General features: G+C 35.6%; 2 protein-coding genes and 1 pseudogene across 16 annotated transcripts in view; 2 read left to right on the top strand and 1 right to left on the bottom strand.

Moving 5' to 3' along the window:
* Positions 1 to 27,720, top strand: part of ANKS1B (ankyrin repeat and sterile alpha motif domain containing 1B) — a 1,097,747-nt gene that overhangs the window by 99,539 nt on the left and 970,488 nt on the right. The gene's annotated exons all lie outside the window — the stretch shown is intronic.
* LOC116877514 (dolichyl-diphosphooligosaccharide--protein glycosyltransferase subunit 4-like) lies at positions 7,265 to 7,378 on the bottom strand. The gene has a single exon (XM_032874322.1). The coding sequence runs from the start codon at positions 7,376 to 7,378 to the stop codon at positions 7,265 to 7,267; it is 114 nt and encodes a 37-aa protein (XP_032730213.1).
* On the top strand, positions 7,817 to 18,998 carry LOC116877438 (annotated as a pseudogene).

Raw genomic sequence — 27,720 nt, 5'->3', positions numbered from 1 at the left:
AGCTCTCACTTGGCTGCTAAGCATTCACAGCTGCCAGGATTCCCCAAGTACTCTTTTCCACACTGTCTAGGAGGTCTTAGCACTGACCATTTCTGGAACTAAGACCAAGACAGCAGGACTTCTTCAAACACTTTATAAATAACCCAGTTTTACACCTGAGGTCATTTTCCATATACAGACTTGAATAAAGGGCAGTTAGGAGTCTAGGAGGCCAGTCTATAAAGTTTGCTAAAATATCATTGGAGTGGAATAGAAGCATTAGCACTAGTTAGCTCAATTTTCTGTAATGTGATGAAATCTAAATTGTCCCCTCTCACACTCAATTAGATAGTATCTTGGAGTAGAAAAAATATTACAGTTGGGCAGTGCTCTTCCACCATGAGCTAAGCTTTGAATCTTATTTAAAGAATATAGGTTTGAAAAGGAAACCATTATTTGCCTAAGACACTCATATATGTATATGGTTCTGTTAGTTTCTCACACTAATTTCTCATTAACACTGATGTTGCTTGCCTTAAATTGGGAATGCAGTGTGATGGTGTGGGAGAGTGGAAAGATCACTAGGCAAAGGGTCAAGAGGTGTAAGCTGTGGGCTCAGCCTTAGTTATCTCTACAAATTACAAATTCAGAAGAGAAGAGGAAATCTATAGTTGCTTTCTGCAGTAGCTTAGGATATAGGCAGGATAGAGCTAACTTATTAGTGTTTTGAGTACATTCTGTTTTGGGAAGTAATGATGGTATCTAAGGATGGAGACTGCTATATGCAAGACACTGTCTTGGCTTTTAAAATATATCATATAAATCACCTGGCAACTCTCCAAGATAGATGATGTTATTCTCATTTCACAGGTTAGGAAGCTGTCCACGGCTTAAGAAATTGCCCAAAGTCATATGGCCAGTAATTGCAAAATCTAAATTGAAACCCAGTTCTATCCAACTCCAAAGCCCATGCTCCTTCTTTCTTTAAGAATTTTAGAATTGTATAAGATCTGTTACCCATCTTTGTATGCTGCTTCCTCCTTGTATCTATCAGAGAGTAAGCTAGGAGGGAAGATTAGTGAATGTGAACAAAGGCACAAGATATGAATGCTCAGGTATACTCCACTTAATAATACATAGTTCATGGTTTGAACAAGGAGTATGTGAAGGACAGTGTGATATCATTTTGAAAGTTAGGTTGAGGTAGAATCATGAAATTCCTTGGTTATTAGGTCAAAGGATTGTTAATATTTTAAACAGTCATTGGGAAATGCAATTTTTACCCAAATGGAAAAAATTAAGGGATAGAACTATTTTTTTCCCCCTAGCATCAGGAAAAAAAAGAGTTCAGGTTTGGGGGATGTTGAGATAAAGGTTCTAAGGAGCTCATTGGCAGGGCCTGGAAATACATGATTGGGCTTTGGAGAGGGATCAAGGATTGATTAAATTTGAGAGGCGCCCACATAGAAAATCAGCAAAAAGAAAAAAAAGTCACTATCTGGAGGTTAGTCTATAAAGGAATGAATGAATAAATGGTACAACCCACATGGAAATATTAGTTCCTAACAAGGTTTGCCTTTCCATTCCTTGTGACATCTGAGTGTAGGGATGGAGAATTCTGTAGCATACTGCTCTTTCCATCTGGTCTAGGAATACTGGGTGAGCTCTCTAAGCTAAGAGAGATAAATCCAGTTTTTCTTATGTCGTCTTTTCCACCTTTACATTTTCTCTTTTTCACTCCCTTTCTCTCCTACAGGATTCTATTTCTTCACACTTACTGCTGCAGTAAAAATGTTTGGTGGCGTGGTATAAAAAAAAAAAATAGAATGGACTGTAGCACTTGGGTGTTGAGTGGGAAGGTGAAAAAGTGCATGAGGTTAATTTCTTATTCTGTATTGAAGATTAAGGATATCCCTAAACTTGAATATCCCTAAACTTTATATCTTTTTTTTTAAACTTTATATCTTTGATAACTGATTAACATTCATAGTATTTAGCTACCTTAAGCAAGACGTATGGACAAGCTAGACTACTTAGCATTATGGAAAATATGAGACAATCTTTAGGACGTATTTGCCATGGCAGAATACTAGAACCCTTGTTCAGGTGACTGTTAGATAAAAATAAAAATATTTTGTAGCATATGAACTGGGGTCATTAGCTGTCTTAAATCTACCTTTGTGCTTTTTCTTACTGTTGCTATTATATAAATAACACAGATGGTTTGCTGTAAATCTACTGTAGGAAACAGTCTACTGCTGATTTTAACTATGGAGAGCCTCTCATGTTTTTCCACTCTGAAAAGCACTCTGCACTTTTTTTTTTTTTAATATCCTTTTACAAATACAATCCTGAACTGCTTTGTTTCCTTTTTTTATGCATAAGAGTATGCTCACTGGAAGCATATTGTGTGTGACGATTGTCCCTTGTTCAATTTTGTGCACTGATGGTGAGCAGAAAATCTTTTTAGCTTCCTTCTTTGGAAAAATGATTTCTACAACACCACTCCAAAAATTCAGTGTTAACAATAAAATTACTTCTAGAGCTATTACAATGAAGAATAAGAGAAAAACTCATGTTAAAAATGAATAATGCATTTATTTTAACCTTTGGCTTCTCTCCTCCACCAGCTTCTTATTTGGCTACTAAAAAGGATTCAGTTAAATTCCCCAAAAGTGTTAATTTTTTTTTTTTTTCTGGAGCTGTTCCAGTAACATGTCAAAAGAATTTTGAAAACGAACACTCACTTATGTATAACAGCTTTGGAATACATAATAGGATATATAAGTATGCTTTTAAAACGATCACGAGTAGAGCATGAAGAATATAAAAAAGGTGTAAGCTCCTTTATTGTTGTTAATGATTAAACCAAAATTGTTTGCATGTGAACAGATTTAATTGTTTACAAAATCTGCATAACACTACAGTTAACAGAATGAGATGATGGAGAGGGAGAAATAAGAGATTTTAGCCTGATTATGATTCATAGATGTTCATATAATAAATTGCTTTTCCTAAATATAATCTGAAAGAAAAATAGCAATGAAAGCAATTAGGTACTTATAGACAACTAAAAATAGTTCTATTGATTCTGTAATATTAATTATAGGTTAATCTGAATCAGGAGGGTAATAAGACTTAGAAAATGAATAAGGTGTCCTTAGATTCTTGAGGAGGGTCAGTGACAGGGTAACTAGACACCTCTTTTTAAAGAAATTGCTCTTCTTAGCGATTTGATTTATTCTACTAAGGATTTTTTAAAATATTGATTTTCTTCCTTTAAGTGATTATGTGAAATATGAAGAGATCAATATCATCATTCTCTCTCTAAAATATTATTTGTCATTTTGCAATTTATAACTTAATATATCTGTTTCCACTTTCTCTTACAAATTTCTCTCTACACTGGTCAGATATGAATGGATCTTTGACAATGCATAGAGTTGTTTTGTTTATGGAATGTGCCTAATGATTGTGGTAGTCTGCTTGTTCTATTAACCCCAGTCTCACACGCTTTGGAAACCATTCTCCATGTGTCCTCCAGGGAGCTTTCTTTAACATATATATTTGATCATATTAGTAGACTACTTAAGATTCTTGAGAGACTTTCATGACCCCAGCCTTTGCACAGTCCTCCCTCTACTCTACCTGGAAAATAGTGTGGTTTTGTGTGTGTGTGTGTGTGTGTGTGTGTGTGTGTGTGTGTGTGTGTGTTTTAATGAAGCCTTCTCCAGACTTTTACAGGCTGATTTATCCTGGTGTTTTTGGCTTTTGTGTCTTCATTGTAGAATTTCATCATAACACCTGTAACACTCTTTTTTTTGATGTCCATGTTCGTGTTTCTCTTCTAAACTCAGAACTCCAAAGAGGAAGGGAGTCCAAGTAGTGTTTTCAGAATCCCAGTAAACATTAATCTTTGGGATTCAGGAACAAGAAATCATAATTCCTAGAAATTTTTAGGAATTCTTGGAAGCATAAGTTGTTCTTAAACAAGTTATGCTTACAGCAAGCAGTCTTTATATGCTATATTCATTGTTATGAATATCTAAAATTCATATACTATATGAATAGTATATTCATATACTATGAATATGAAATACTAAGCTTAGTAGTATTTATAAAGAAGTGTAGCCTCCACTGAATATTTTAACACTAGAAAACACCAGTGAATAGTTAGTGGGTTTTTCAAATTATATAATATGCAGACTTCCCAGTAAAGCTTAATAGGCAATACAGAATCACATGGCAAATTGCTAATGTAAGGACTTATTTTGCTTCTAAAACTTGTTATTTCTTGAAATTCTACTCATAGGATTTATATAAAGTATCTTAGGGCTATAAATATGTTAATATTTATTTTGTTTTCAAAAGTGATTCACTCTTAGCTCAAGTAGGGCCATGAACACACATTTAACTTGACAACAGCTACAAACAAGAATGACCAATTAAATTGTGACCCTCTTTCTTCTATTTTTGCCTGCCCTCGTTCCTAGAAATGTTGATCTTAACCTTCTACTCCTTGTGTTGTATCAGCACTTATGTTCTGGTTGCCAGCTTGACATCTGTATGTTCTTTATGTCTCCATGTTGTTAAGCTTTAATTCTCACAGTAGAATTATAATACATTTTTTAGTTCTGATTTTCCTTATTTCTAGACTGATTTTTTGTTTTTGAGGGGAGATTTGGAATTCAAAAAATTATCAATTTTTCTGAGATATGCTGGAAACTAATTCTTTTTTTTAAATTTTATTTATTTATTTGACAGACAGAGATCACATGTAGGCAGAGAGACAGGCAGAGAGAGAGGGGGAAGCAGGCTTCCTGCTGAGCTGAGAGCCTGATGTGGGGCTCTATCCCAGGATCCTGGTATGACCTGAGCCGAAGGGAGAGGCTTTAACCCACTGAGAGGCTTTAACCCACTGAGCCACCCAGGCACCCCTGGAAACTAATTCTTATATGGAAACAGTCTCCAATGCCTCGTGTATCAGACATTCAATTAAATATTTTGAGATATTTCCTAAGTGAATGTTCCTTTTTAGTCCTAAAGCATGTAAGATCGTATCTGGTGCTTAGAGATACTTAATATACCTTAATAGTTGCATCTGTGGCCTTTTTGAATCAGTGTCATGATAAAGTAGGGCATCAGAGTAGATTTTGTATTGCCACCAGAAGTGCCAGGTTAGCTTACAGTATTTTGGCGGTTTGGGAACAGGTATCCTTTATTTAGCTAATATCTATGCGAAAACTTTTAAGATGGATAAAACTCACCAGAAACTCCCTGTTAAATGCCTTTGTAGCACTATATAGCTATCTTTTATATTTTATAGTACTTCTATCTATGGCCACTAGTTAATGACTTGTCTGATTATTTGATTGATATTTGTATTCTTGACTAGGTTTCCTGAGGGCAGGGATTATTTCCCTTATATTCATAGGTGTGATCCTAGAAGGTGCTAGTTAACCACAGTACATGCATGGAATAAGCATTTTATTAAGTATTTATTGTATGCATAAGTGAATGAAGGAAATAGCAATCTGAATGAAGCAAAGTAGTCTCCGAATGTGGGACTGAGAGGTTCTGAAGAACAATTTGAAAACCACTACTATGTTCTTTGACACAGGCTGCATAATTATGTCACATGGTCTTGCAAAAGGTTTTCTGTATGTAAGATTGGTAGTGAAATATTATTACTCTAACTGTATGCCTTTTACCCCATTTTAGTAACATCTTTCATTATAAGAGATAGTGCATTATTAGTATTGTCATTGTTCCTATTATTTACTAACTTGTGACCTCTTTAGAAAGAGTGTTTCACCCCTCTCAAATTACTATTTTTGCCCAAATCACTCCCAAGGGTATCATAATACAAATATTCTATATTCTAAGGATTAAAAAATTCTTTATTTAGATATTTAGTATCTCCTTCTTGATTAGTATAACTAGATCTGTGAAACGGAATTGACGGTATAGTTAGTAATACTTAGGTTGTTTTTACTTACGTCCTGATTTCATCTTGGTGATCATGTTTGGAGTAGGGTGAGGGTGGAAAACTTAATTTGGAAAAGTTGAACTGGAGGGGATTGGAGATGGGGTATGTGGAGGAAGAGGCATCTAATCTTCTGAATAGGTATTTTAGATAAGAATTCTCTGAAATTGTTAAGACTTTCCTCAACTTGTTTTCATTCTTTTTAACATAGAAGACCATCTGTATTCTGATGATTTCTAGGTTTCAAATGGTAAGGATAAAAAGTAAAAAAGTTTAGTTCTACACAGGACTAGTTTCTGGAGCTGGAAAATATGGAGGTTGGAGAGCAGCTACTCAGAATATTTGGTTGTTGTCCTAGAAAACTAAAATTTATGCTTAGAGTGAAAATGTAGATGTCTTATTAGTACAGATTTTTATGGAAAGTCAGAAAGGGGCTAGAAAGGAAGAGCATTTTATTGAATCTCTTGTATTCTTTAATTTTCAAAATACTAATTCTTGGATTTTTATCAGGTATCTTTTATTTCATTTATTTGTGGGGAACTTGGACTAATGTTTATATTTGTGGCTGACTTAGAGTATATTGAACTAGCTAAGAAAAATTTTCCCCACATGTATTTACCAAAAACAAATAGAGCTATCAATTTTGAACTCAATATTAACACAATCTTCACTGAAAAAGAGCAATCAAGCAAATTTAATCTATTCATACAAAATTTACTCTTTTCCTTGAGTCACTTAATGTAATTGTGGTATTTCTAGTTGAGATTGTAAAATGCTTTCAACTATTTTGTGGGGATTAAAAAGGAAGACCAAAAAAAGCTATTTTATATTTATAAAAACCTAACATTATTGATATATTTTGTGTATTGAAAATTTGAGTTAGATGATAGAGAATTTGGTTTACTTTGAAAGTTGCACATTTAAAATAAAGGCTACAGCGAGAAGATGGGACTTTCAAGTTACTAAGGACTTAGGATAAATATTAGAGAAAAGAAAGAGTTCATAAAAATAATAACTCCAATGAATGGTCTCTTTTAAAAAAATCTATATTTTTATACAAGAGGGAGGGAATAGAAAAGAAACCCCCAATACTGGGCCCTATTCAGTAACAGCTTCTTGTTCCATAGGGTTAAGGAAGGCTTTGAGGAAATAAAAATTGTTTGGAAAAAAAAACCATAGGTATGGTTGCTTTGTATGTTGTGATGGGTAGAGTGATGAAGGGAAATGTGAAGGCCCCTCACACCCTCCATCTTACCTCAGACTAAGTCCTAGAACTCTGGAGTGAAGAAAGTGCTACTTTCATTCCTGCTTTTTGGGGTTGTTGATAGAAACGAAGTGATAGAGAATGACAAGCAGGAAGAGTGACATGTTCACCATGTTGGTAAAGATGGTGAGCTGCACGTCTGTGATCATGTTCTGATGCAGTGTGTGCACTAGCTCCAATGAATGGACATTTTTGAAAAATAAACCAATTATTAAAAATACGATTAAAATTGTTGTTTCAGAAGGCAGAAAAAAACACAAAGAGAAATTAGAGGAAAAAAAGGTATATGTGATCTAACATTCTAGTCACAGATGTTCTAGAAAGGTAGAGTAAGTAGGTGAAGGAAACAGTAATGAAAACACATTTCCCCAAGATGAATACAAATTTGAATTTTTCAATTGAAAGTGTGTGCAAAGTGCTAACCAAATCTATTGGAGGAAAAAGACGTTCACTTAGGTATATCATGGTGGAATTTCTGGATCCTGGGGACAAAAATCATATTATAAGAATCAAGACTGAAAAATCAGGTACTATTTAAAAAGGAGAGAGAATCAAAATGATCTTGGTCTTCCTGACTGTAACGGTAGATGCTAGAAGATAGTGGAGCACTGTATTCTGAGTATCAAGGTAAAAAGAAAATTTTGACTCTATTATATGCATTCAGTTTATGCATGTATAGCTGTTTTTTCTAGTATCAAGGCAGATATGTCAGACAAAATTCCTCAAGAAGTTCTTTGGACAAATGAAATTGAACCAGAATCAGTATCTTAATTGATAGTAACTCTCCACTTATATCAATGGATATCTCATCCAAACAGAGTATCAACAAGGAAACAGTGGCTTTGAATGACATTGGATCTAACAAATACATTTAGAACATTCTATTTTAAAACAGCAGACTACACACATTCTTTTCAAGTGCACATGATACGTTCTCCAGAATAGATCACACCTTAGGCTACAAAACAAGCCTCAACAAATTCAAAAAGATTAAAGTCATGCCATGTTTCTTTTCTGACAAAAATGCTATGAAACTAGAAATGAACCACAAGAAAAAATCTGGAAAGAACACAGATACCTGGAGCTTGAATAACATGCTACTAAACAGTGGATGGGTTGACCAGGAAATCAAAGAGGAAATAAAAAAAAAATACGTGGAGACAAATGAAAATGAAAACACAATGGTCCAAATGTTTGGGATGCAGCAAAAGCAGTTCCCAGAGGGAAGTTTATGGCAATGCAGGCCCTACTTTAAGAAACAACTAAATCTGGAATGATCAACCTAATCTTACACGTAAAGGAGCTAGAAAAAGAAGAAAAAACAAAATCCCAAATCAGTAGAAGGAAGGAAATAATAAAGATTAGAGCACAAATGAATGAAATAGACTAAAAAACCCCCTAAAGAACAGATCTATGAAACCAGGAGCTGGTTCTTTGAAAAGAACAAAAAAACTGATAAATGTTTAACAAGACTCATCAAAAAAAAAAAAAAAAAAAAGGACTCAAAATCACAAATGAAAGAGGAGAAATAACAGCTGCCCCCACAAAAATACAAAAGATTATAGGAGAATATTGTGAAAAATTATATGCCAACAAATTGGACAAACTAGAAAAAAATAGATAAAGTCCTGGAATCACATAACCTACCAAAACTGAAGCAGGAAGAAATGGAAAAATTGAAGATTACCAATTACCAGCAATGAAATTGGATTTAAAAATTCCCAACAGATAGGGATGCCTAGGTGGCTCAGTGGGTTAAGTACCTGCCTTAGGCTTAGGTCACAATCCCAGAGTCCTGGGATCGAGCCCCATGTTGGGCTTCCTTCTCAATGGGGTGCCTCTTTCTCCCTCTCTTTCTGCCCCTCCCTACACTTGTGCTTGCATGCTCGCGCTCTCTCTCTCTCTCTCTTTCAAATAAATTAACAAAATCTTTAAAAAATATTCCCGGCAAACAAAGTCCAGGGCCAGGTGGTTCACTTTGTAGGTGAATTCTACCAATTACTAATTTTTTTATTTTTTATTTTTATTTTTTTTCTCAAACTTTATCTAAATTCAGGTTAGTTAATATATAGTGTAGTATTAGTTTCAGGAGTAGAATCTAGTGATTCATCACTTACATAACACCCAGTGCTCATCAAAACAAATGCCCTCCTTAATGTTCATCACCCATTTAGTCCATTTCCCCATATACCTCCCCTCTAGCAACCCTGTTTATTCTCTATAGTTAAGAGCCTCTTACAGTTTGCCTCCCTCTATGTCTTTATCTTATTTTATTTTTCCTTTCCTTCCCCATGTCATCTACTTTGTTTCTTAAATTTCGCATATGAATGAAATCATATGGTGTCTTTCTCTGACTGACTTATTTCACTTAGCATAATACACTCTAATTCCATCCACATATGGCAAATGGCAATATTTCATTCTTTTTGGTGGCTGAGTAATATTTGTGTGCGTGCGTGTGCATGTGTGTGTGTACACCACTTCTTGTTTATCCATTCATCAATTGATGGACATTTGGGCTCTTTCCATGCTTTGACTATTGTTAATAGTGCTGCTATAAACTTTGGGGTGCATGTGCCCTTTTGAATCACTATGTGTGTATCCTTTGGATAAATACCTAGTAGTACAATTCCTGGGTCATAGGGTAGTTCTGTTTTTAACTTGTTGAGGAAAACTCATACTGTTTTTGAGACTGGCTGCATCAGTTTGCATTCCCATCAACAATATAGGAGTCTACCAACCATTTAAAGAAGAATTAATATCTGTTTTTCTCAAGCTATCCCAAAAAACAGGCAGAAGGAAAGCTTCCAGATTCATTCTATGAGGCCATCATTACCCAGAAACCAAAACCAGATAAAGACATTACAAAAAAGAGGATTATATGCCAGTATCGCTGAAGAACGTTGATGTAACAATTCTCAGCAAAATACTAGCAAAGTGAATTAAATAACACAGTAAAAGCATTATTTACTACAGTTATTTCCAGGATACAGGAGTGGTCCAGTATTTGTAAGTCAATCAACATGATCCCATCAGTAAGAGAAAAAATAAAAACCATATGATCATTTCAATAGATGCAGAAAAAGCATCTGACAAAGTACCACATCCATTCATGATAAAAACCCTCAACAAAGTAGGTTTAGAGGGAACATACCTCAACATATAAAGGCTATATATGAAAAAACCACAGCTTACAGCATACTTGTTGGGGGAAAACTGAGTACTTATCCAGTAAGTCAGGAACAAGATAAGGATGTCCACTCTTACAACGTTTATTCAACATAGTACTGGCAGTCGTAGACACAGCAGTCAGACAAAAAAAAAAATGGAATAAATGGTATGCAAATTGTTAAGGAAGAAGTAAAACTTTAACTATTTTCCGATGACACACTATATGTAGAAAACCCTAAAGACTTCACCAAGATCCTACTAGAACTGATAAATGGATTTGGTAAGATCACAGGACACAAAATCAATATATAGAAATCCATTGTAGTTCTATACACTAACAATGAAATAGCAGAAATTTCTTAAGAAATTAAGAAAACAATCCCATTTACAATTGCACCAAAAAATAACATTGGGATAATTTGAGAAGAACAGGTATTAATTCTTTAAATAGTTGGAACTTGCCTTTGGAGACATGTCTAGCAAGAAATTATTGTGGCCGAGGTTGAAGAGATTGGTGCTTGTGTTCTTCTCTAGGATTTTGATGGATTCCTGTCTCACATTTAGGTCTTTCATCCATTTTGAGTTTATCTTTGTGTATGGGGTAAGGTAATGGTCCAGTTTCATTCTTCTACATGTGGCTGTCCCAATTTTCCCAGCAGCATTTATCGAAGAGACTGGCATTTTTCTATTGTATCTTCTTTCCTGTTTTGTCCAAGATTAGGGAAATTCTCAGCTATGATTTGCTCAAATATACCTTTTACCCCTCTTTCTCCCTCCCTCTCTTTCTTCTTCCTCTCAGACTCCAGTAATTCTAATACTGTTTTACTTTATGCTATCACTGATTTCTTGAAGCTTCTCTTCATGGTCCATCAGTTGTTTTTCTTGATTTCTCTCAACTTACTTCCTTTCCATCACCTTGTCTTCTATGTGACTGACTCTTCTGCTTTATTTCACTTAGCTGTTAGAGCAACCATTTTAGACAGCATTTTAGTTAAAACATTTTTGATTTTGGCCTGATTAGATTTTATTTCTGCACTAAGAGATTCTCTGGTGTCTTTCATGCTTTTTTCAAGCCCAGCTAGTAACTATAATTGTTATCCTGAATTTCAGTTCTGACATTTTATTTATATCCATGTCCATTAGATCTGTTGCAGGAGTATTACCTCTTGTTCTTTCCTTGTTGTGAATTCCTCCTCCTTGTCATTTTGCCCAGAGAAGACTGGATGAACGAGATAACAAAATCAAAAATATCAACCATGATCCAAGTGTAATATACACTAGACAAATCTGAGTAGGTAAAAAAAAAGGGGAGGTGGATTGAGAATATAATCACTCAGGTGGACAAAACAGGGTGATTCACTTGGTCCTGGGTGTTTTTTGGTCTGTTAGAAGACACTAAATCCCAAAATTGTAAGGAAAGCAGTATGTATATCTATATCTGTATCTGTATCTATATCTATATCTATCTACATAATACAGTAAAAGCCAAAAATGAAGACTATATCTATAAAATGTGTAAAAATAAAAGTTAAAAGAAGACTTAAAAACAAGAGTTGATAAAATAAGAAACTAGTTGAAATGGAAAAAGGAAAATTTTAAACTGAAAAATGAAAGAATCATGATAAAGAACCTCAAATCCTATATACAGTTTTCCTCTAGTGCTAGAGTTTTGCAGTTCTGTGTACTCCATAAACTTGGTATTTACCTGATGTTCTAGCTGGTCTTCTGGGAGAGAGGAGTGTTGTGCTGATTCTCAGATGTCTTTGCCTGGGTGCAGTTGTACCGCCCCTTGCTAGGGGGCCAGGCTTAGTGTAAGCTGCTTTGGGTTGTTCTGTGTGGCTTTTGTTCCCTGAAGGGTTTCCACAGTGTTTTAGATGATGAAAATAAAAATGATGCACCCTGATCTCCAGTCCCAAACTAAGATCAGGTCCCCCTCTCTTCTCTAAACCCTCAGGGAAAAGCAGTCCTCACTTTTGTGTCTGCCAAACTCTGTAGATTCCTGCATTGTGCACCTGTACCCGTCCTCCAGGGGGAGAGAGGAGGGTTGCCACATTTCTGTCCTTTGCAGGGCCCCACCCAGAGAGTGGTCACCAGACCGTGGGCACACCCACACCATCCCTTTGGGGAAAAGGCATAGGGTTGCCATGTTTTTGCCCTTTGCAGGGCCCCTACACAGAGTGTCTCTCAGTGTGATACAGTTTGGGGTTTATGGCAAACTGAGCTGAGAGCCCATTCCCACTCTAGCTGATTGCAGCTGGTTTCCTGGCTCCAATGCTTGGGAACTCTGCTGGCTCAGGCACCCTCGTTTGTTCTGTGACCCTTGGGATCCTGAGACCACAGTGTCCCACCTAGGATTCTACCTTACTTTGCTACCTGAGCACCTTTCAGGCATGGATATCTCTCACTGGAGTAGATTTCTAACATTTCTGATTTTGTGCTCCCCTGCTATATCACTTTCTGGTAACTGGCTTAGGGAGGCTCCTCCCCAGCTTTATCTTCAGTTATAGATATCCCTTAAGATTCACTTCTCTGCATCTCTTGTCTTGGAGAAAGTGGTTGCTGTTCTACTTATAGAATTCCAGCAGATGTTTTCTTATATCTCAGGTTGAATTCATAGGTGTTCAGAATGTTTTGATAGATATATAGCTAAATTCAAGAGAGCAGATGAAATGAGGTCCCCTACTCTTCTACCATCCTGCCTCCTCCTCTAAAACCTGTACTCTTTAAACTATAAAATACTGGTGAAAGAAGTTAAAGACAATACAATGAAATGGAAAGATATCCCATACTCATGGATTGGGAGAATAAATATTGTTAAGATGTTTATACTACGCAAAGCAATCTACACATTAAATGTAATCCCTATTAAAATACCAACAGCATTTTTCACAGACCTAGAACAAAGAATCCTAAAATGTTCATGGAACTGGAAAAGACCCCAAATAGCCAAAGCAGTTGAAAAAAGAAGATGAGAACTCGGGGAATCACAATCCCAAATTTCAAGATAAATTACAAAGTTGTAGTAATCAGAACAGTATGGTATACTGTCATAACAATAGACATATAGATTAATAGGACAGAACAGAAAATGTAGTATCAAAACAGTATAACACTGGCACAAAAATAGATACATAGGATCATTAGAACAGAATAAGAAACCCAGAAATCATGATTACATCTTCAATTAATCTTCAACAAACAAGGCAAAAATATGCAGTGGGAAAAAGACATTCTCTTCAACAAATGGTTTTTGGAAAACTGGATAGCTACATTCAAAAGAATGAAATTGGATCACTTTCTTACACCATACACAAAAAATAAACTCCAAATAAATTAAAGATCTGAAAGAACTGAAACCATAAAAATTGTAGAATACAGTGCAAGCATTAATATCTCTTACATTGACCATAGCAACATTCTTCTAGATAGGTTTCCAGAGGCAGAGGAAACAAAAGCAAAAATAAGCTATTGGGACCATATCAACATAAAAGCTTCTGTACAACAAAGGAAACAATAGAGCTAAAGACAACTACTGAATGGGAAAAGATATGCAAATAATTTATCCAGTGAAGGACTAGTAGCTCAAATGTGTAAAGAACTGCTACAACTCAACACCAGAAAATCCCCCAAAAGTCCAATTAATAAATGGGCAGAAAACCTGAACAGACATTTCTCCAAAGAAGACATCCTGATGACCAGCAGACATATGAAAAGATGCTTAACATTACTTATCATTAGAAAAATGCAAATCAAAACTACGATGACAAGGCACCTCACACACGTAAGAATAGCTAAAATCAACACAAGAAAGGAATATTTATGAGGATGTGGAGAAAAAGGATTAACTGTGCTCTGTTGGTAGAAATAATGAACCTGTGTAGCCTTGTGGAAAACAGTATGGAAGTTCCTCAAAACATTGAAAATGGAAGTATCATATGATCTGGTAAGTCCACAAAAACACTAATTTGAAAAGAAATATGCACCACTGTGTTTATTTTAGCATTATGTACAATGGCCACGTTATGGAGGCAGTGCAGATGACGTTGGATAGATGAATGGATGGATAATGGCTGTAAAAGATATCAACCATATATCATAAAATCTTAATGAATCTTTAAGAAACCACAGTTAAAATAAAACCAGTAAGCATAAATCATTGTTGATAATATGGTTGTCAGATACAAAACAGTTATTAAGAAATGTCTCTGTAATGTCAAGAAGAGGAAATAATGATATGTCATTAAAACTCCACATTATTCATTTCGAGTTTATCTTTGTGTGCAGTGTAAGAGAATGGTTGAGTTTCATTCTTCTACATATAGCTGTCCAATTTTCCCAGCACCATTTATTGAAGAGACTGTCTTTTTTCCACTGTATATTTTTTCCTGCTTTGTCTAAGATTATTTGACCATAGAGTTGAGGGTCCATATCTGGGCTCTCTACTCTGTTCCACTGGTCTATGTATCTGTTTTTATGCCAGTACCATGCTGTCTTGGTGATCACAGCTTTGTAGTAAAGCTTGAAATCAGGTAACGTGATGCCTCCAGTTTTATTTTTGTTTTTCAACATTTCCTTAGCAATTCGGGGTCTTTTCTGATTCCATACAAATTTTGGATTATTTGCTCTAGCTCTTTGAAAAATACCGGCGGAATTTTGATTGGAATGGCATTAAAAGTATAGATTGCTCTAGGCAGTATAGACATTTTAACAATGTTTATTCTTCCGATCCAAGAGCATGGAATGATCTTCCATCTTTTTGTGTCTTCTTCAATTTCTTTCATGAGTGTTCTGTAGTTCCTCGAGTACAGATCCTTTACCTCTTTGGTTAGGTTTATTCCCAGGTATCTTATGGTTCTTGGTGCTATAGTAAATGGAATCTATTCTCTAATTTCCCTTTCTGTATTTTCATTGTTAGTGTATAAGAAAGCCACTGATTTCTGTACATTGACTTTGCATCCTGCCAAGTTACTGAATTGCTGTATGAGTTCTAGTAGTTTGGGGGTGGAGTCTTTTGGGTTTTCCATATAAAAAATCATGTCATCTGTGAAGAGAGAGAGTTTGACTTCATTGCCAATTTGGATACCTTTTATTTCTTTTTGTTGTTTGATTGCTGTTGCTAGGACTTCTAATACTATGTTGAACAAGAGTGGTGAGAGTGGGCATCCTTGTGTTCCTGATCTCAACTGTGAGTTTTTCATAGATAGATTTTATGAAGTTCAGGAACGTTCCCTCTATCCCTATACTTTGAAGCGTTTTAATCAGGAACGGATGCTGGATTTTGTCAAATACTTTTTCTGCATCAATTGAGAGGACCATGTGGTTCTTCTCTCTTCTCTTATCAGTTTGTTCAATGTGAGACAGGAATCCATCAGAATCCTAGAAGAGAACATAGGCAGTAACCTCTTTGATATCAGCTTCAGCAACTTCTTTCAAGACATGTCTCCAAAGGCAAAGGAAACAAAAGCGAAAATGAACTTTTGGGGCTTCATCAAGATCAAAAGCTTCTACACAGCAAGGGAAACAGTCAACAAAACAAAGAGGCAACCCACAGAATGGGAGAAGATATTTGCAAATGACAATACAGACAAAAGGTTGATATCCAAGATCTATAAAGAACTTCTCAAACTCAACACACAAAACAGATAATCATATCAAAAAATGGGCAGAAGACATGAACAGACACTTCTCCAATGAAGACATACAAATGGCTATCAGACACATGAAAAGATGTTCATCATCACTAGCCATCAGGGAGATTCAAATTAAAACCACATTGAGATACCACCTTACACCAGTTAGAATGGCCAAAATTAGCAAGACAGGAAATAACGTGTATTGGAGAGGATGTGGAGAAAGGTGAACCCTCTTACACTATTGGTGGGAATGCAAGTTGGTGCAGCCACTTTGGAGAACAGTGTGGAGATTCCTCAAGAAATTAAAAATAGAGCTTGCCTATGACCCTGCAATTGCACTACTGGGTATTTACCCCAAAGATACAGATGTAGTGAAAAGAAGGGCCATCTGTACCCCAATGTTTATAGCAGCAATGGCCACGGTCGCCAAACTGTGGAAAGAACCAAGATGCCCTTCAACAGATGAATGGATAAGGAAGATGTGGTCCATATGCACTATGGAGTATTATGCCTCCATCAGAAAGGATGAATACCAACTTTTGTAGCAACATGGACTGGACTGGAAGAGATAATGCTGAGTGAAATAAGTCAAGCAGAGAGAGTCAATTATCATATGGTTTCACTTACTTGTGGAGCATAACAAATAACATGGAGGACATGGGGAGATGGAGAGGAGAAGGGAGTTGAGGGAAATTGGAAGGGGAGGTGAACCATGAGAGACTATGGACTCTGAAAGACTATGAAGGGGCGGGGGGTGGGAGGTTGGGGGAGCCAGGTGGTGAGTATTAAGGAGGCACGGATTGCATGGAGCACTGGGTGTGGTGCAAAAACAATGAATACTGTTATGCTGAAAAGAAATTAAAAAAAAATTCCACATTATTTGATCAAGCCTTTGGGGTGAAAGTAAGAAAAGAAAAATGCAAATTATACTTTGTTAAGGATGAATATAGTTACAATTTAGTTCTTGACATCAATAAGAAACACAGTTTAATGTAGCTGTAAAAACTAAAAGACTAACATAAGTGTTTGAAAACTGAAGAAAGCATACAAAGAGTAGGAAAGGATAATAAAGACTATATAAAATTCATTCACAGGAATAATACCAAATGTGAACATATTAAAAGTCAAAACTTCTCAGATTGTAAAACATAGAAAGCCAGTTGCAGTTATGGCTTTTTTTTTTTTTTATTGTGTTATGTTAGTCACCATACAATACATCATTAGTATTTTTTTAAAATTTTTAATTTTTTATTAACATATAATGTATTATTAGCCCCAGGGGTACAGGTCTGTGAATTGCCAGGTTTACATAATTCACAGCCCTCACTATAGCACATACCCTCCTCAATGTCCATAACCCAAACATTATTAGTTTTTGATGTAGTATTCCAAGATTCATTGTTGATGTATAACACCCAGTGGTGCATGCAATATGTTCTCTCCTTAATACCCACCACCAGGCTCACGCATCCCCCCACCCCTCTCCCCTCTAAAACTCTCAATTTGTTTCTCAGAGTCTACAGTCTCTCTTGGTTCATCTCCCCCTCTGATTTTCCCCCCTTCACTTTTCCTTTCCTTCTCCTAATATCTTCCATATTATTCCTTATGTTCCACAAGTGAAACCATATGATAATTGACTTTCTCTGCTTATTTCACTCAGCATAATCTCTTCCAGTCCTGTTCATGTTGCTACAAAAGTTGGGTATTCATCCTTTCTGATGGCTACGTAATATTCCATTGTATATACGGACCGCATATACAGAAATAGAAGGAAGATAAATGGATAGTTAACACTATACCAGTTAAAGAGAAAGAAAGAGAAAACTTAGGTAGCGATGTTAATAGCCAACAAAATCTAATTCAAGCTGTAGAGTATTACATAACAATAATAAAATATGGTAATAATAATGTCTATAATCCATAAAGATCAGTCATTCTTTTGCTTAACTGAAGAACATAACACAATGTGAAACAAATTTAGAAATACAAAGACAGTTATTTTTATTTTTAAAGATTTTATTTATTTATTTATTTGAGAGTGAGAGAGAGAGACAGAGATAGTGAGAGAACATGAATGGGAAGAGGAGGGAGAGGTAGGCTACCTGCTCAGTGGGGCTCATCCCAGGACTCTGAGCCAAAGGCAGATGCTTAACTGACTGAGCTACCAGTGCCCCAAAGAATATTTGATTACAGTTCAATCACAGATTTTGTCTTTCTGTTCTCTACCATTGACAAGATCAAGGTGAAAAGGAGATCCCCATTCAGGAACTTCACATCCACAGGCACTGCTTCAACATCTGTGTGGGGCAGAGTGGAGACAGACTGAGTGAGGCAGCCAAAGTGCTGGAGCAGCTCACAGGCCAGACCCCTGTGTTCTCCAAAGCTAAATACACTCTCTGGTTTTTTGGCATCAGGAAAAATGAAAAATTGCTGTGCACTGCACAGTCCATGGGGCCAAGGGAGAAGAAATCCTAGAGAAAAGTCTAACGGTGCAGGAGAATGAGTTAAGGAAAAGTAACTTCTTGGGGTGCCTTGGTGGCTAAGCTTCTAACTCTTGATTTTAACTCCGGTCATGATCTCAGAGTCATGAGATCAAGCACCCTGTTGGGTGCTTGAAATTCTCTCTCTCCCTCTGCCCCCCCAATGCTGGTTCATGCAGCCACTTTCACTCTCTTTCTCTCTAAAATAAATAAATAAAATATTTATTTAAAAAAGAAAAAAATAGCTTCTTTGTTATTGGAAACTTGGTTTTGAGGTCCAGGAACACATTGATCTGGGGATCAAATATGACTCAGGCATTGGTATCTATGGCTTGGATTTCCATGTGGTACTACTCTGAGTAGGCTAGTTTTCAGCATCACAGATAACGAGCACAGGACAGTCTGTGTTGGGGCCAAATACAGAAATCAGCAAAGAGGAAGCCACATGCTGGTTTTTTGATGGGATCATCTTTCCTGACAAATAAATTCCTGTGTCTATCAAAAAGGCCAACAAAAATTTTTCAGTGAAATGTAAATAAAAAAGAAAATAAAAAGTTTGATCATAGTGATTATACTGTGTATGGCAACATTTCTCAGATTTAGATGGTGAAGTAGAGACAAGGTAGGATTATGGATGGTATGAATTATGTAATTAGAAAGTTTAAAAAATATACATCCCACCTTTAAGATCAGAGAATATACATTTTAGTGCTCATGTAACATAAGAAAACCATATACTAGTTTCCAAAGGACATCTAAAGGAATTTGAAGTTGAATAATTATACTCTCTGACTATAATGTGATAAAACCAGAAATATATTTTTAAAAGATAACAAATCTAAGCATTTGTAAATTTAAAAGCAAGCACTAATTTTCAGTGTACAAAGGAAATAAAAACTGAATTTTATAAACTCCATGTATAATAATTGAAATGAAATATGACTTGTCAAAACCTAAGTGATCTGGACAAAATCCTACTCAGTAGAAGGAGTCATAGTCTGTAATGATTTTATTTTTAAATAAATCGTTTATTTTTAAATAGGAAAGAATAAAATAAGCATTCAACTAAAGAAAATGATATAATAGGGGCACCTGGGTGGCTCAGTGGGTTAAGCCTCTGCCTTCAGCTCAGGTAATGATCTCAGGGTCCTGGGATTGAGCCCCGCATTGGGCTCTCTGCTCAGCGGGGAGCCTGCTTCCCTCTCTCTCTCTGCCTGCCTCTCTGCCTATTTGTGATCTCTCTCTCTGTCAAATAAATGAATAAAATCTTAAAAAAATGATATAATAAAATGTTGTATGGTTGAATTGTTATAGTTAAGAACAGAAAATAGTAAATTGGGGTGCCTGGGTGGCTCAGTCAGTTAAGTGTCTGACTCTTGATTTCAGCTCAGGTCATGATCTCAGGGTTTTGCGATCAAAGCCCACATCAGACTTGGTTTTGGGCATGGAGCCTGCATTTTCCCTCTCTCTCTCTCTCTTAAAAAAGCAAAAAAACAAAATACAAAGAAAACTCCAGAAAGTAGTAAATTATTAAGTAAACAAACAAGTCGTGAATAAATGACTCATTTGGTAGATGTTTGATAAAAATAATGCTAACTATATCTTTGGATATGACAATAAAATAGACCTTTCTAGGCAAACCTGAAGAAAAAAATAATACAGAATATTAGGAATGAAAATGGTGATAGCATTGCAAGTACAGAAGATAATAGATATAAAAATATATCTACTTTTTAATCAATAAATTAGAGAACAAATGGAAATAATTGACTTCCTAGAAAAATGTCAGTTACAGATTGATGCATGTCTAAGGTGACTGTATTGATAAATCAATAACCATAAACACACTGGAAATTTTTAGGCTGTACTCCACAGAAGTTCTAGTCCTAGGTAATTTTACATGTTCTTTCAAATTTTCAAGTGATAATTTAATTTCTAGATTAGTTGATTTATTCTGGAGATTAGAAAGACAGAATACTCTTCAGTTTACCTATTCTGATACCAAAACTGAAATGAAAGAGGTAAGAAAACTGGAGACCAATTTTACATATGAATAAAGATGCAAAATCCTAAATTATAAGTAGCAATCTAGGATTATATTTAAAAATATATCCTGTGGGGAGACAAACTTAATTCCAGGAGCATAGAGATGATTCTTACCAGGGATTGAATATGTTAATGTATTAAAAGGGAAAACCTATATGATCCTGAATTTTATCCTAAACAAATTTAACAAACAGTAAGAACATTCTGGATTAGTTTTTCTATAGAAACAATGATTAAAATGTATTAGGCACTGATCTAGCACTCTACATGGACTGTCAAATGTAATCTTCCTAACATCCCTATGAAGTAGCTAGTACTCATTTGCTTATTTTATATAGATAAGGAAACAGGCACAGAGTGGGTACAAAATCCTACCAAGGTCATACAGTTACAGATGGAACCAGCATCTGAACTTTGCAGTTTGAATTCCAAGTCTGTGTTTTTTATCTATTATGCTATTCTTTGTCTTTTTGTTCATTACTGAAAGAACAAATTCTTACTTAATGTCAAAAGATATCCAATAGCAAACATCATATTAAATGGTATAAAATTCATGAACAAGACAAGAATTATCCTCTCCTTATTTTAGTTGTTCTAGTCAATGCAGTTGTTTTGGAAAAAAAAAAAAATCCAGGATAAGGGGCACCTGGGTGGTTCATTTGGTTAAGCGACTGCCTTTGGTTTAGGTCATGATCTTGGAGTCTCAGGATTAAGTCCCTCATCAGGCTCCCTGCTCAGCAGGGAGTCTGCTTCTCCCTCTGACTTTCTCCCCTCATGCTCTCTGTCTCAAATAACTAAATAATTAACTAACTAAATAAATAAAATCTTTTAAAAAATCCAGGATAAGGTCAGCTGATTAGCAATTCCATCTGCCACCTGAAATCCCCTTGCCATGCAACATAACATAGTCACATACTCCAAGGATTAAGGTATGGAATATTTTTGGGATACCGTTATTTTGCCTACCACAGTAACTTTGGAAATATTGTTATCTAAGAAGAGAATGAAGATAAGAAGAACAATTGCTACCAAAATCAGTGTTTGCGTAATAGTGAGAGATTAATCTGCCTTGTCAGTTGGTTTATTTTTTATGAAATATATCCAGGTGGAGAAGAAGAGAAGTGAGGGCTGGGAGGAATATGTTTTATACTTTTAGCTCTAGTGACAAAGTTGAAAGTAGGTTGAAATAGATGCTCTAGTTTTCCTTCTTTTTTTTTTTTTTAAGGAGATGTAGCTTCTTTTCTTTCTTTCTTTCCTTTTTTTTTTTTTTTAAGATTTTATTTATTTCTTGACATACAGAGTTCACAAGTAGGCAGAGAGGCAGGCAGAGAAAGGGGAAGAAGCAGGCTTGCTGCTGCCAGAGAGCCTGATATGGGACTCAATCCCAGGACCCTGGGATCATGACCTTAGCTGAAGGCAGCCTCTTAACTGACGGAGCCACCCAGGCACTCCTAACTGGAAATTTTAAATGTACATGTATGGTCACACTATTTTAGAGACATTTGACCCACATGAGATGGTTCTAGTGATAATAGAAGCTCATGATAATAAAATTATATCATCACTGTGGAGATCAGAATTTAGAGTGCTCCAAATCATGTTTACGTCTGTCCAGTTCATCCAAAAATGGAATCAGTCTATTAAGATTCACACCGCAAAGAAAAGGGACTTTGTTTTGCATTGCTTGAAATTATCTGATGTGTCAGATGACCATTCCTACATATTTTGACCTTACCTAAAGCATTTGTTGCACATTCTCTGTGAGTCTGACTGTCTGGAACCCTGGAGTGATTTCAAGTGTCAGGAGTCAGCATGAGAATGAAGAAAAGCTGAAACAGTCTTGACTGCTAGGTGTTTACCCCGAAGATACAAATGTAGTGAGCCAGAGGGGCATCCGCACCCCAATGTTTATAGCAGCAGTGTCCATAATAGCCAAATAATGGAAAGAACCCAGATATCCATCGACACATGAATAGATTAAGAAGATGTGGTATATGCAATGGAATACTACTCCCAGCCCTTAAAAAAATGAAATCTTGCCATTTGCAACGAAGTGGATGGAACTAGAGGGTATTATGCTAAGCAAAATAAGTCAGTTAGAGAATGACAATTATCCTATGATCTCACTCATATGTGGAATTTAAGAAAACAGGATCATAGAGGAAGGAAGGAAAAACTAAAACAAGACAAAATCAGAGAGGGAGACAAACCGTAAGAGACTCTTAATCAGAAACAAACTGAAAGTTGCTGGGAGGGAGGAGGATGGTGTAATTTGGTGATGGACATTAAGAAGGTCATGTGATGTAATGAACACTGAACATCATAAGACTGATGAATCACTGAACTCTACTTCTGAAACTAATAATATACTATATGTTAATTAATTGAGTGTAAATTTAAAAAGAACAGTTGAAACAGTCTTATGTTGCTCGTGGATATTTCCCATAAGTTGGTAGAGGGTATAATGATCAATATGTGGAATAGCTGTGCCTAAATCTTATTTACTATACTTGTGAAAATTGGCCCAAGAAACTCAGGCTTACAGTTTATTTACGAGTAGTCTTCTCTAATATATGAAAGCTCGGGGAATAAAACATTCTGACTCATGAACGTCCTGGTTATTTGAAAGCTCTATAGAAAACCCACTTTGTTTATGTTTGTCCTAAAACATAGTAATTCAGTTTGTTGCAAATTTAATCTATGGTAATTGGGGATCTCCAGTTGGCTCAGAGCATTCATCCTGGGCAAGAATTCCCACAAACAGAATTTAAAATATTGATAAGTAAGTATAGGAGGCGGAATTGAGTGCATTTTATACTAACACCAAAGATCTATAAATTTCCCTTTTTGAGAATATGTAACAAGCATTTACAACTACTTAGAAACGTTTGAATTTTGTAAAACAGATTTATGTTAATATGGGTCCTCTTTTTGAATTTGAGATTATCATTGATAAACGAGGAGCACAGTGCAAAAAGTTGGAATGAAGTAGGACATTAGAATGAAGCTCAAGCTTTTAAACAACAAATTTTACTTTTTAAATTACATTTTTAGTTGGAATCTTTGGGTCTGGCTTATCTGTAGTGTTTCAAATATGTGTGAATGTGCTGTGGATAAACGGTTATGTGCCTACAGGCTCTGTCAATAGGTGCAGTCAAATATATTTACATATATGCTAAAATTCTATGCTAAACCTCCTTGTTTAAAAAAAGATTACGTGTATCCACATCCATTCTATTTAGGAAGGCAGACATGCACTAGAGATTTCTATTCATGCTATTACAATTCTTGTTTCTTTCTGATAATGGGGAACTGAGAATGGAATGGGTAAATCAAATCTATGGACCCTGGATCTTATTTTAGTTATAAATATCAGTATCTTCCCTTATTAACTGTTTGTTTATTTTTAAAGATTTATTTGAGAGAGAGAGAGAGAGAGAGTGAACACGTGCATGTGAGTGAGTATGAGGGGTAAGGGATGAGGGAGAGGGAGAGAGAAAATCTCAAGAAGACTACCTGCTAAGCACAGAGCTCTATATGGGGCTCAATCTCATGATCCTGAGACAATGACCTGAGCTGAAATTAAGAGTTGGATGCTTAACCCACGGAGCCATCCATGTGCTTCTCCCTTCTTAGCTATTTATAAGGTTTCATAACAACACGGAGGGCATTTTAGAAATAGTTTGAGTTAATTTACAATATTTTCTCATTTCTTTTCCATCCTTTGCTGAGGTATTCCTGAGCAACAGTGTTCTAGTTAAGTTTAACTGAATCCTGACTTTCCCCAAAGACACCATTGCCCTTGGCAGTTCTCTCTAATGGAAATATCTCATCATCCATGCATCTCATCAATGGTAGAAACTTCATTCTTTTGCTCTTATCCTATCTTATGCATGCCTTCTCCCATATTTTTTATTTTAGACATATCTATTTGATTTCCTCCCTCTTCTCTTTCCACCACTTTATCTACATTAGTTCGGATTTCTTTGTTCTTTCCTTGACATATTAGCCTGATTCCCTGCCACCAAATTGTTCACTCTGTTCACCTTCCAACTGTCACAAGAACTCTCATTCTGAAACACTGATCTGATTATCTTTCTGATGCTTAGTGTCTTTCTGATAACCCTCTTAATTCCAGGTTGCTTGCAGAATAAAGACTAAGTTTCTTTTTTTTTTTTTTTAAGATTTTATTTATTTATTTGAGAGAGAGGCAGTGAGAGAGAGCATGAACGAGGAGAAGGTCAGAGGGAGAAGCAGACTCCCCATGGAGCTGGGAGCCCGATGCGGGACTCGATCCCGGGACTCTGGGATCATGACCTGAGCCGAAGGCAGTTGTCCAACCAACTGAGCCACCCAGGCGTCCCAAGACTAAGTTTCTTGACATGTTATAAGGCTCTTCACAATCTGGAGTAAACCTGTGTTTTCTCCCCTTGTATTTTATTGCCTTTTTGTTTTTCTTTGAAGGTGAATACGTAATAATCTTGACTCTTCAGATATTTCAGAGGTGAATGTTGTATTTTTGCATTCATTTTTCTATTTTAATGTAAATCTTATACAATGGAAATAACGTGTGGATATAAATGGCTTAATACAGGTACAACATTAGGATATTAACACAATATTCTGCAGTTTGCTTTTTTTCACTTAATACGTTGGGTTAACTCTCAAGTTCTATATGTAGAGACCAGACTTACTTAATTTGGTAGATGTTATTCCATGGTGTAGGTGAAACTTAATTTTTCCCTTTTTGACAGGCATTCACAGACTTTCTCTTTTATAGTATTAAAATTATATGGTAACTGGTTTTGTATCTGTGGTCTTCATATTTGTACTCTTATTTCATAGGCATCTAGAGTAATTTGCAGAAAAAAATTGTGAAACAAGTAGCAATGAGAAGATCTGTGTCCCCCCAATTATAAATAATACTAAAAAATATGATTCTGGTGCCAGAATAGAGAAATCAAGGAATACAAGAAGACCCCTAAAATAGATCAGTAATACATATTAGAGTTTACTCTAAGATAAAGTTCGTATTTGAAAGATGTAAGAAAAGGAAAAATCATTCAATAAACAGTCCTGAAAAATGTTTTAATGACTATTGCATACCATTTGGTATCCCTTCCCTCAAATTTGCCTGTTATCTTGTAGTCCAGAGATCATGAGTTTTTTATCCATTCCAGAGAATAACTCTCCCATTTTGCTGTTCCAAGAAGAGAAGGGGATCTGTGAATCTAACGAATTTAGATTTTCAACTGATGTTGTTGCTTATTTCAGTATTCCATTTTTTATTTTTGAGTAGTGTTCCATTGTATGGATGTGTCACTATTTATCCATTCATCTATTGATGAACATTTGAGTTATTTCAGTTTTGGATTACTGTAAATAAAGCTTTATGAATATGTATAAATCTTTGTGTGGACATATGCTGTCATTTGTCTTGACTATATGCCTAGGGTAGAATTGCTGATTGTATAGTAGTTATATGTTTAAATTTTTAAGAAACTGCCAAGTTATTATCCTGAAGTGGTTGGTACTATTTTATGTGCCTACCTGCAGTTTGTGAGAGTTGTAGTTGATTTAAATCCCTGTCAACATTGGTATGTGAAGTCTTTTTGATCATGGCCATTTTAATAGATATGACTAGTGTCTCATACTTTCAGTTTACATTTCTCTAAAGACAAATGATCTTGAGTTTCTTTTCATGTTTTTTACTTGCAATCTGTATATCAACTTCGTTGCAGTATTTGCTTCAAATCTTTTGCTCACTTTTTTTCTTATTAGGTTGTTGATATTATAATTAGTGTATTTTAAGATTTCTTTTTTTTTTTAAGATTTTATTTATTTATTTGACAGAGAGAGACATCACAAGCAGGCAGAGAGGCAGGCAGAGAAAAAGGGGGAGGGCAGGCCCCTGCTGAGCAGAGAGCCCGATGTGGGGCTCGATCCCAGGACCCCGAGATCATGACCTGATGAAGGCAGAGGCTTAACCCACTGAGCCACCCAGGCGCCCCTATTTTAAGATTTCTTATCTGGATTAAAGAATATATTGCAAATGTGACTTGCAAATGTTTTCTCTCAGTTCATTTCCTTTTTATTCTCTTAATGGTGTCTTTGAAGAGCAGAAATTCTTAATTTTGGTGAAGTTTTAGTTTGTCTGATTTTCTTGTACGGTATTTTGATGTCCTATCAAAAAATCTTTGCTTAACCTAAGGACACAAAATTTTCTCAAAAAATTTCCTGTAGAAGTTCTGTGGTTTTAAGTTTTGCTTTTAAATATGATGCCCTTTAATTTTTTAAGTTAATTTATTTTGGCCTAAGGATATCCATTTGTTTCAGCACAATTTTTTGAATTCTTTAATGAATTGCAATTGTGCCTTTGTAAAAATTTAATCACATATATGTATAGGTCTAAATGTACTGTATTCCTCCATTCTGTTCCATTGATTTATCCTTAATATTGTACCATCTCTCTTGTTTACCATATAGTTTCATCATAGTCTTAAAAGCAGGTAGTGTAAGTCTCTAACTTTGTTCTTTTTCAAAGTTACTTTGGCTCGTTGAGGTCCTTTCTGTTTCCACATGAGTTTCAAAATCAGTTAGTCTCTACAAAACAAGATTTCTGGGATTTTGATTAAATTACGTTAATCTCAGGATCAGTTTTTAGAAAATGAACATCATAACAGTATTGAGTCTTTTGATTTATGAACTTGATATTATCTCATCGTTTGTTTAGATCCTCTAATTTATCTCCGTATACATGTTTACACTTCTTTCGTCAAATTTATCCCTAAGCATTTCATCTTTTTCATGCTATTGTAAATGGTATTTTTTATGTCGATAATATCATTTGCTTGACAAATATTTATTGAATATTTAATGAGAAAAAAGAAGTGGACTGGGAAACATTTGCTGTAATATTTCTTGCTTTGTACAGCACTCTTCTACCCTCTGGGAAATAATCCTTCCACGTAAATGGTCTTAGTAGAGGCTGCCAATCAAGGTAACCCACCCTCTTGGCCATAGGTTTGGACACACCATCCAAGCCAATCAGAATCCTTCTACAAGATTTTCAAGTACTTGGGCAAGTGAGTGGTAGAAAGAAGAAGATAGTTCCTCTCCAGGCAATGAACTATTAGGATCCCTATCCTGGACAGCCCATAT

Source organism: Lontra canadensis, unplaced genomic scaffold (genome assembly GCF_010015895.1).
Source record: "Lontra canadensis isolate GAN:19392208 unplaced genomic scaffold, GSC_riverotter_1.0 scaffold52, whole genome shotgun sequence".
NCBI lineage: Eukaryota > Metazoa > Chordata > Mammalia > Carnivora > Mustelidae > Lontra > Lontra canadensis.
This window is presented reverse-complemented; position numbering and strand designations above follow the sequence as displayed.

What these genes read in the sequence shown, in the direction of transcription:
- LOC116877514 (XM_032874322.1), bottom strand. Translation starts at nt 7,378, where the DNA reads ATGATCACAGACGTGCAGCTCACCATCTTTACCAACATGGTGAACATG.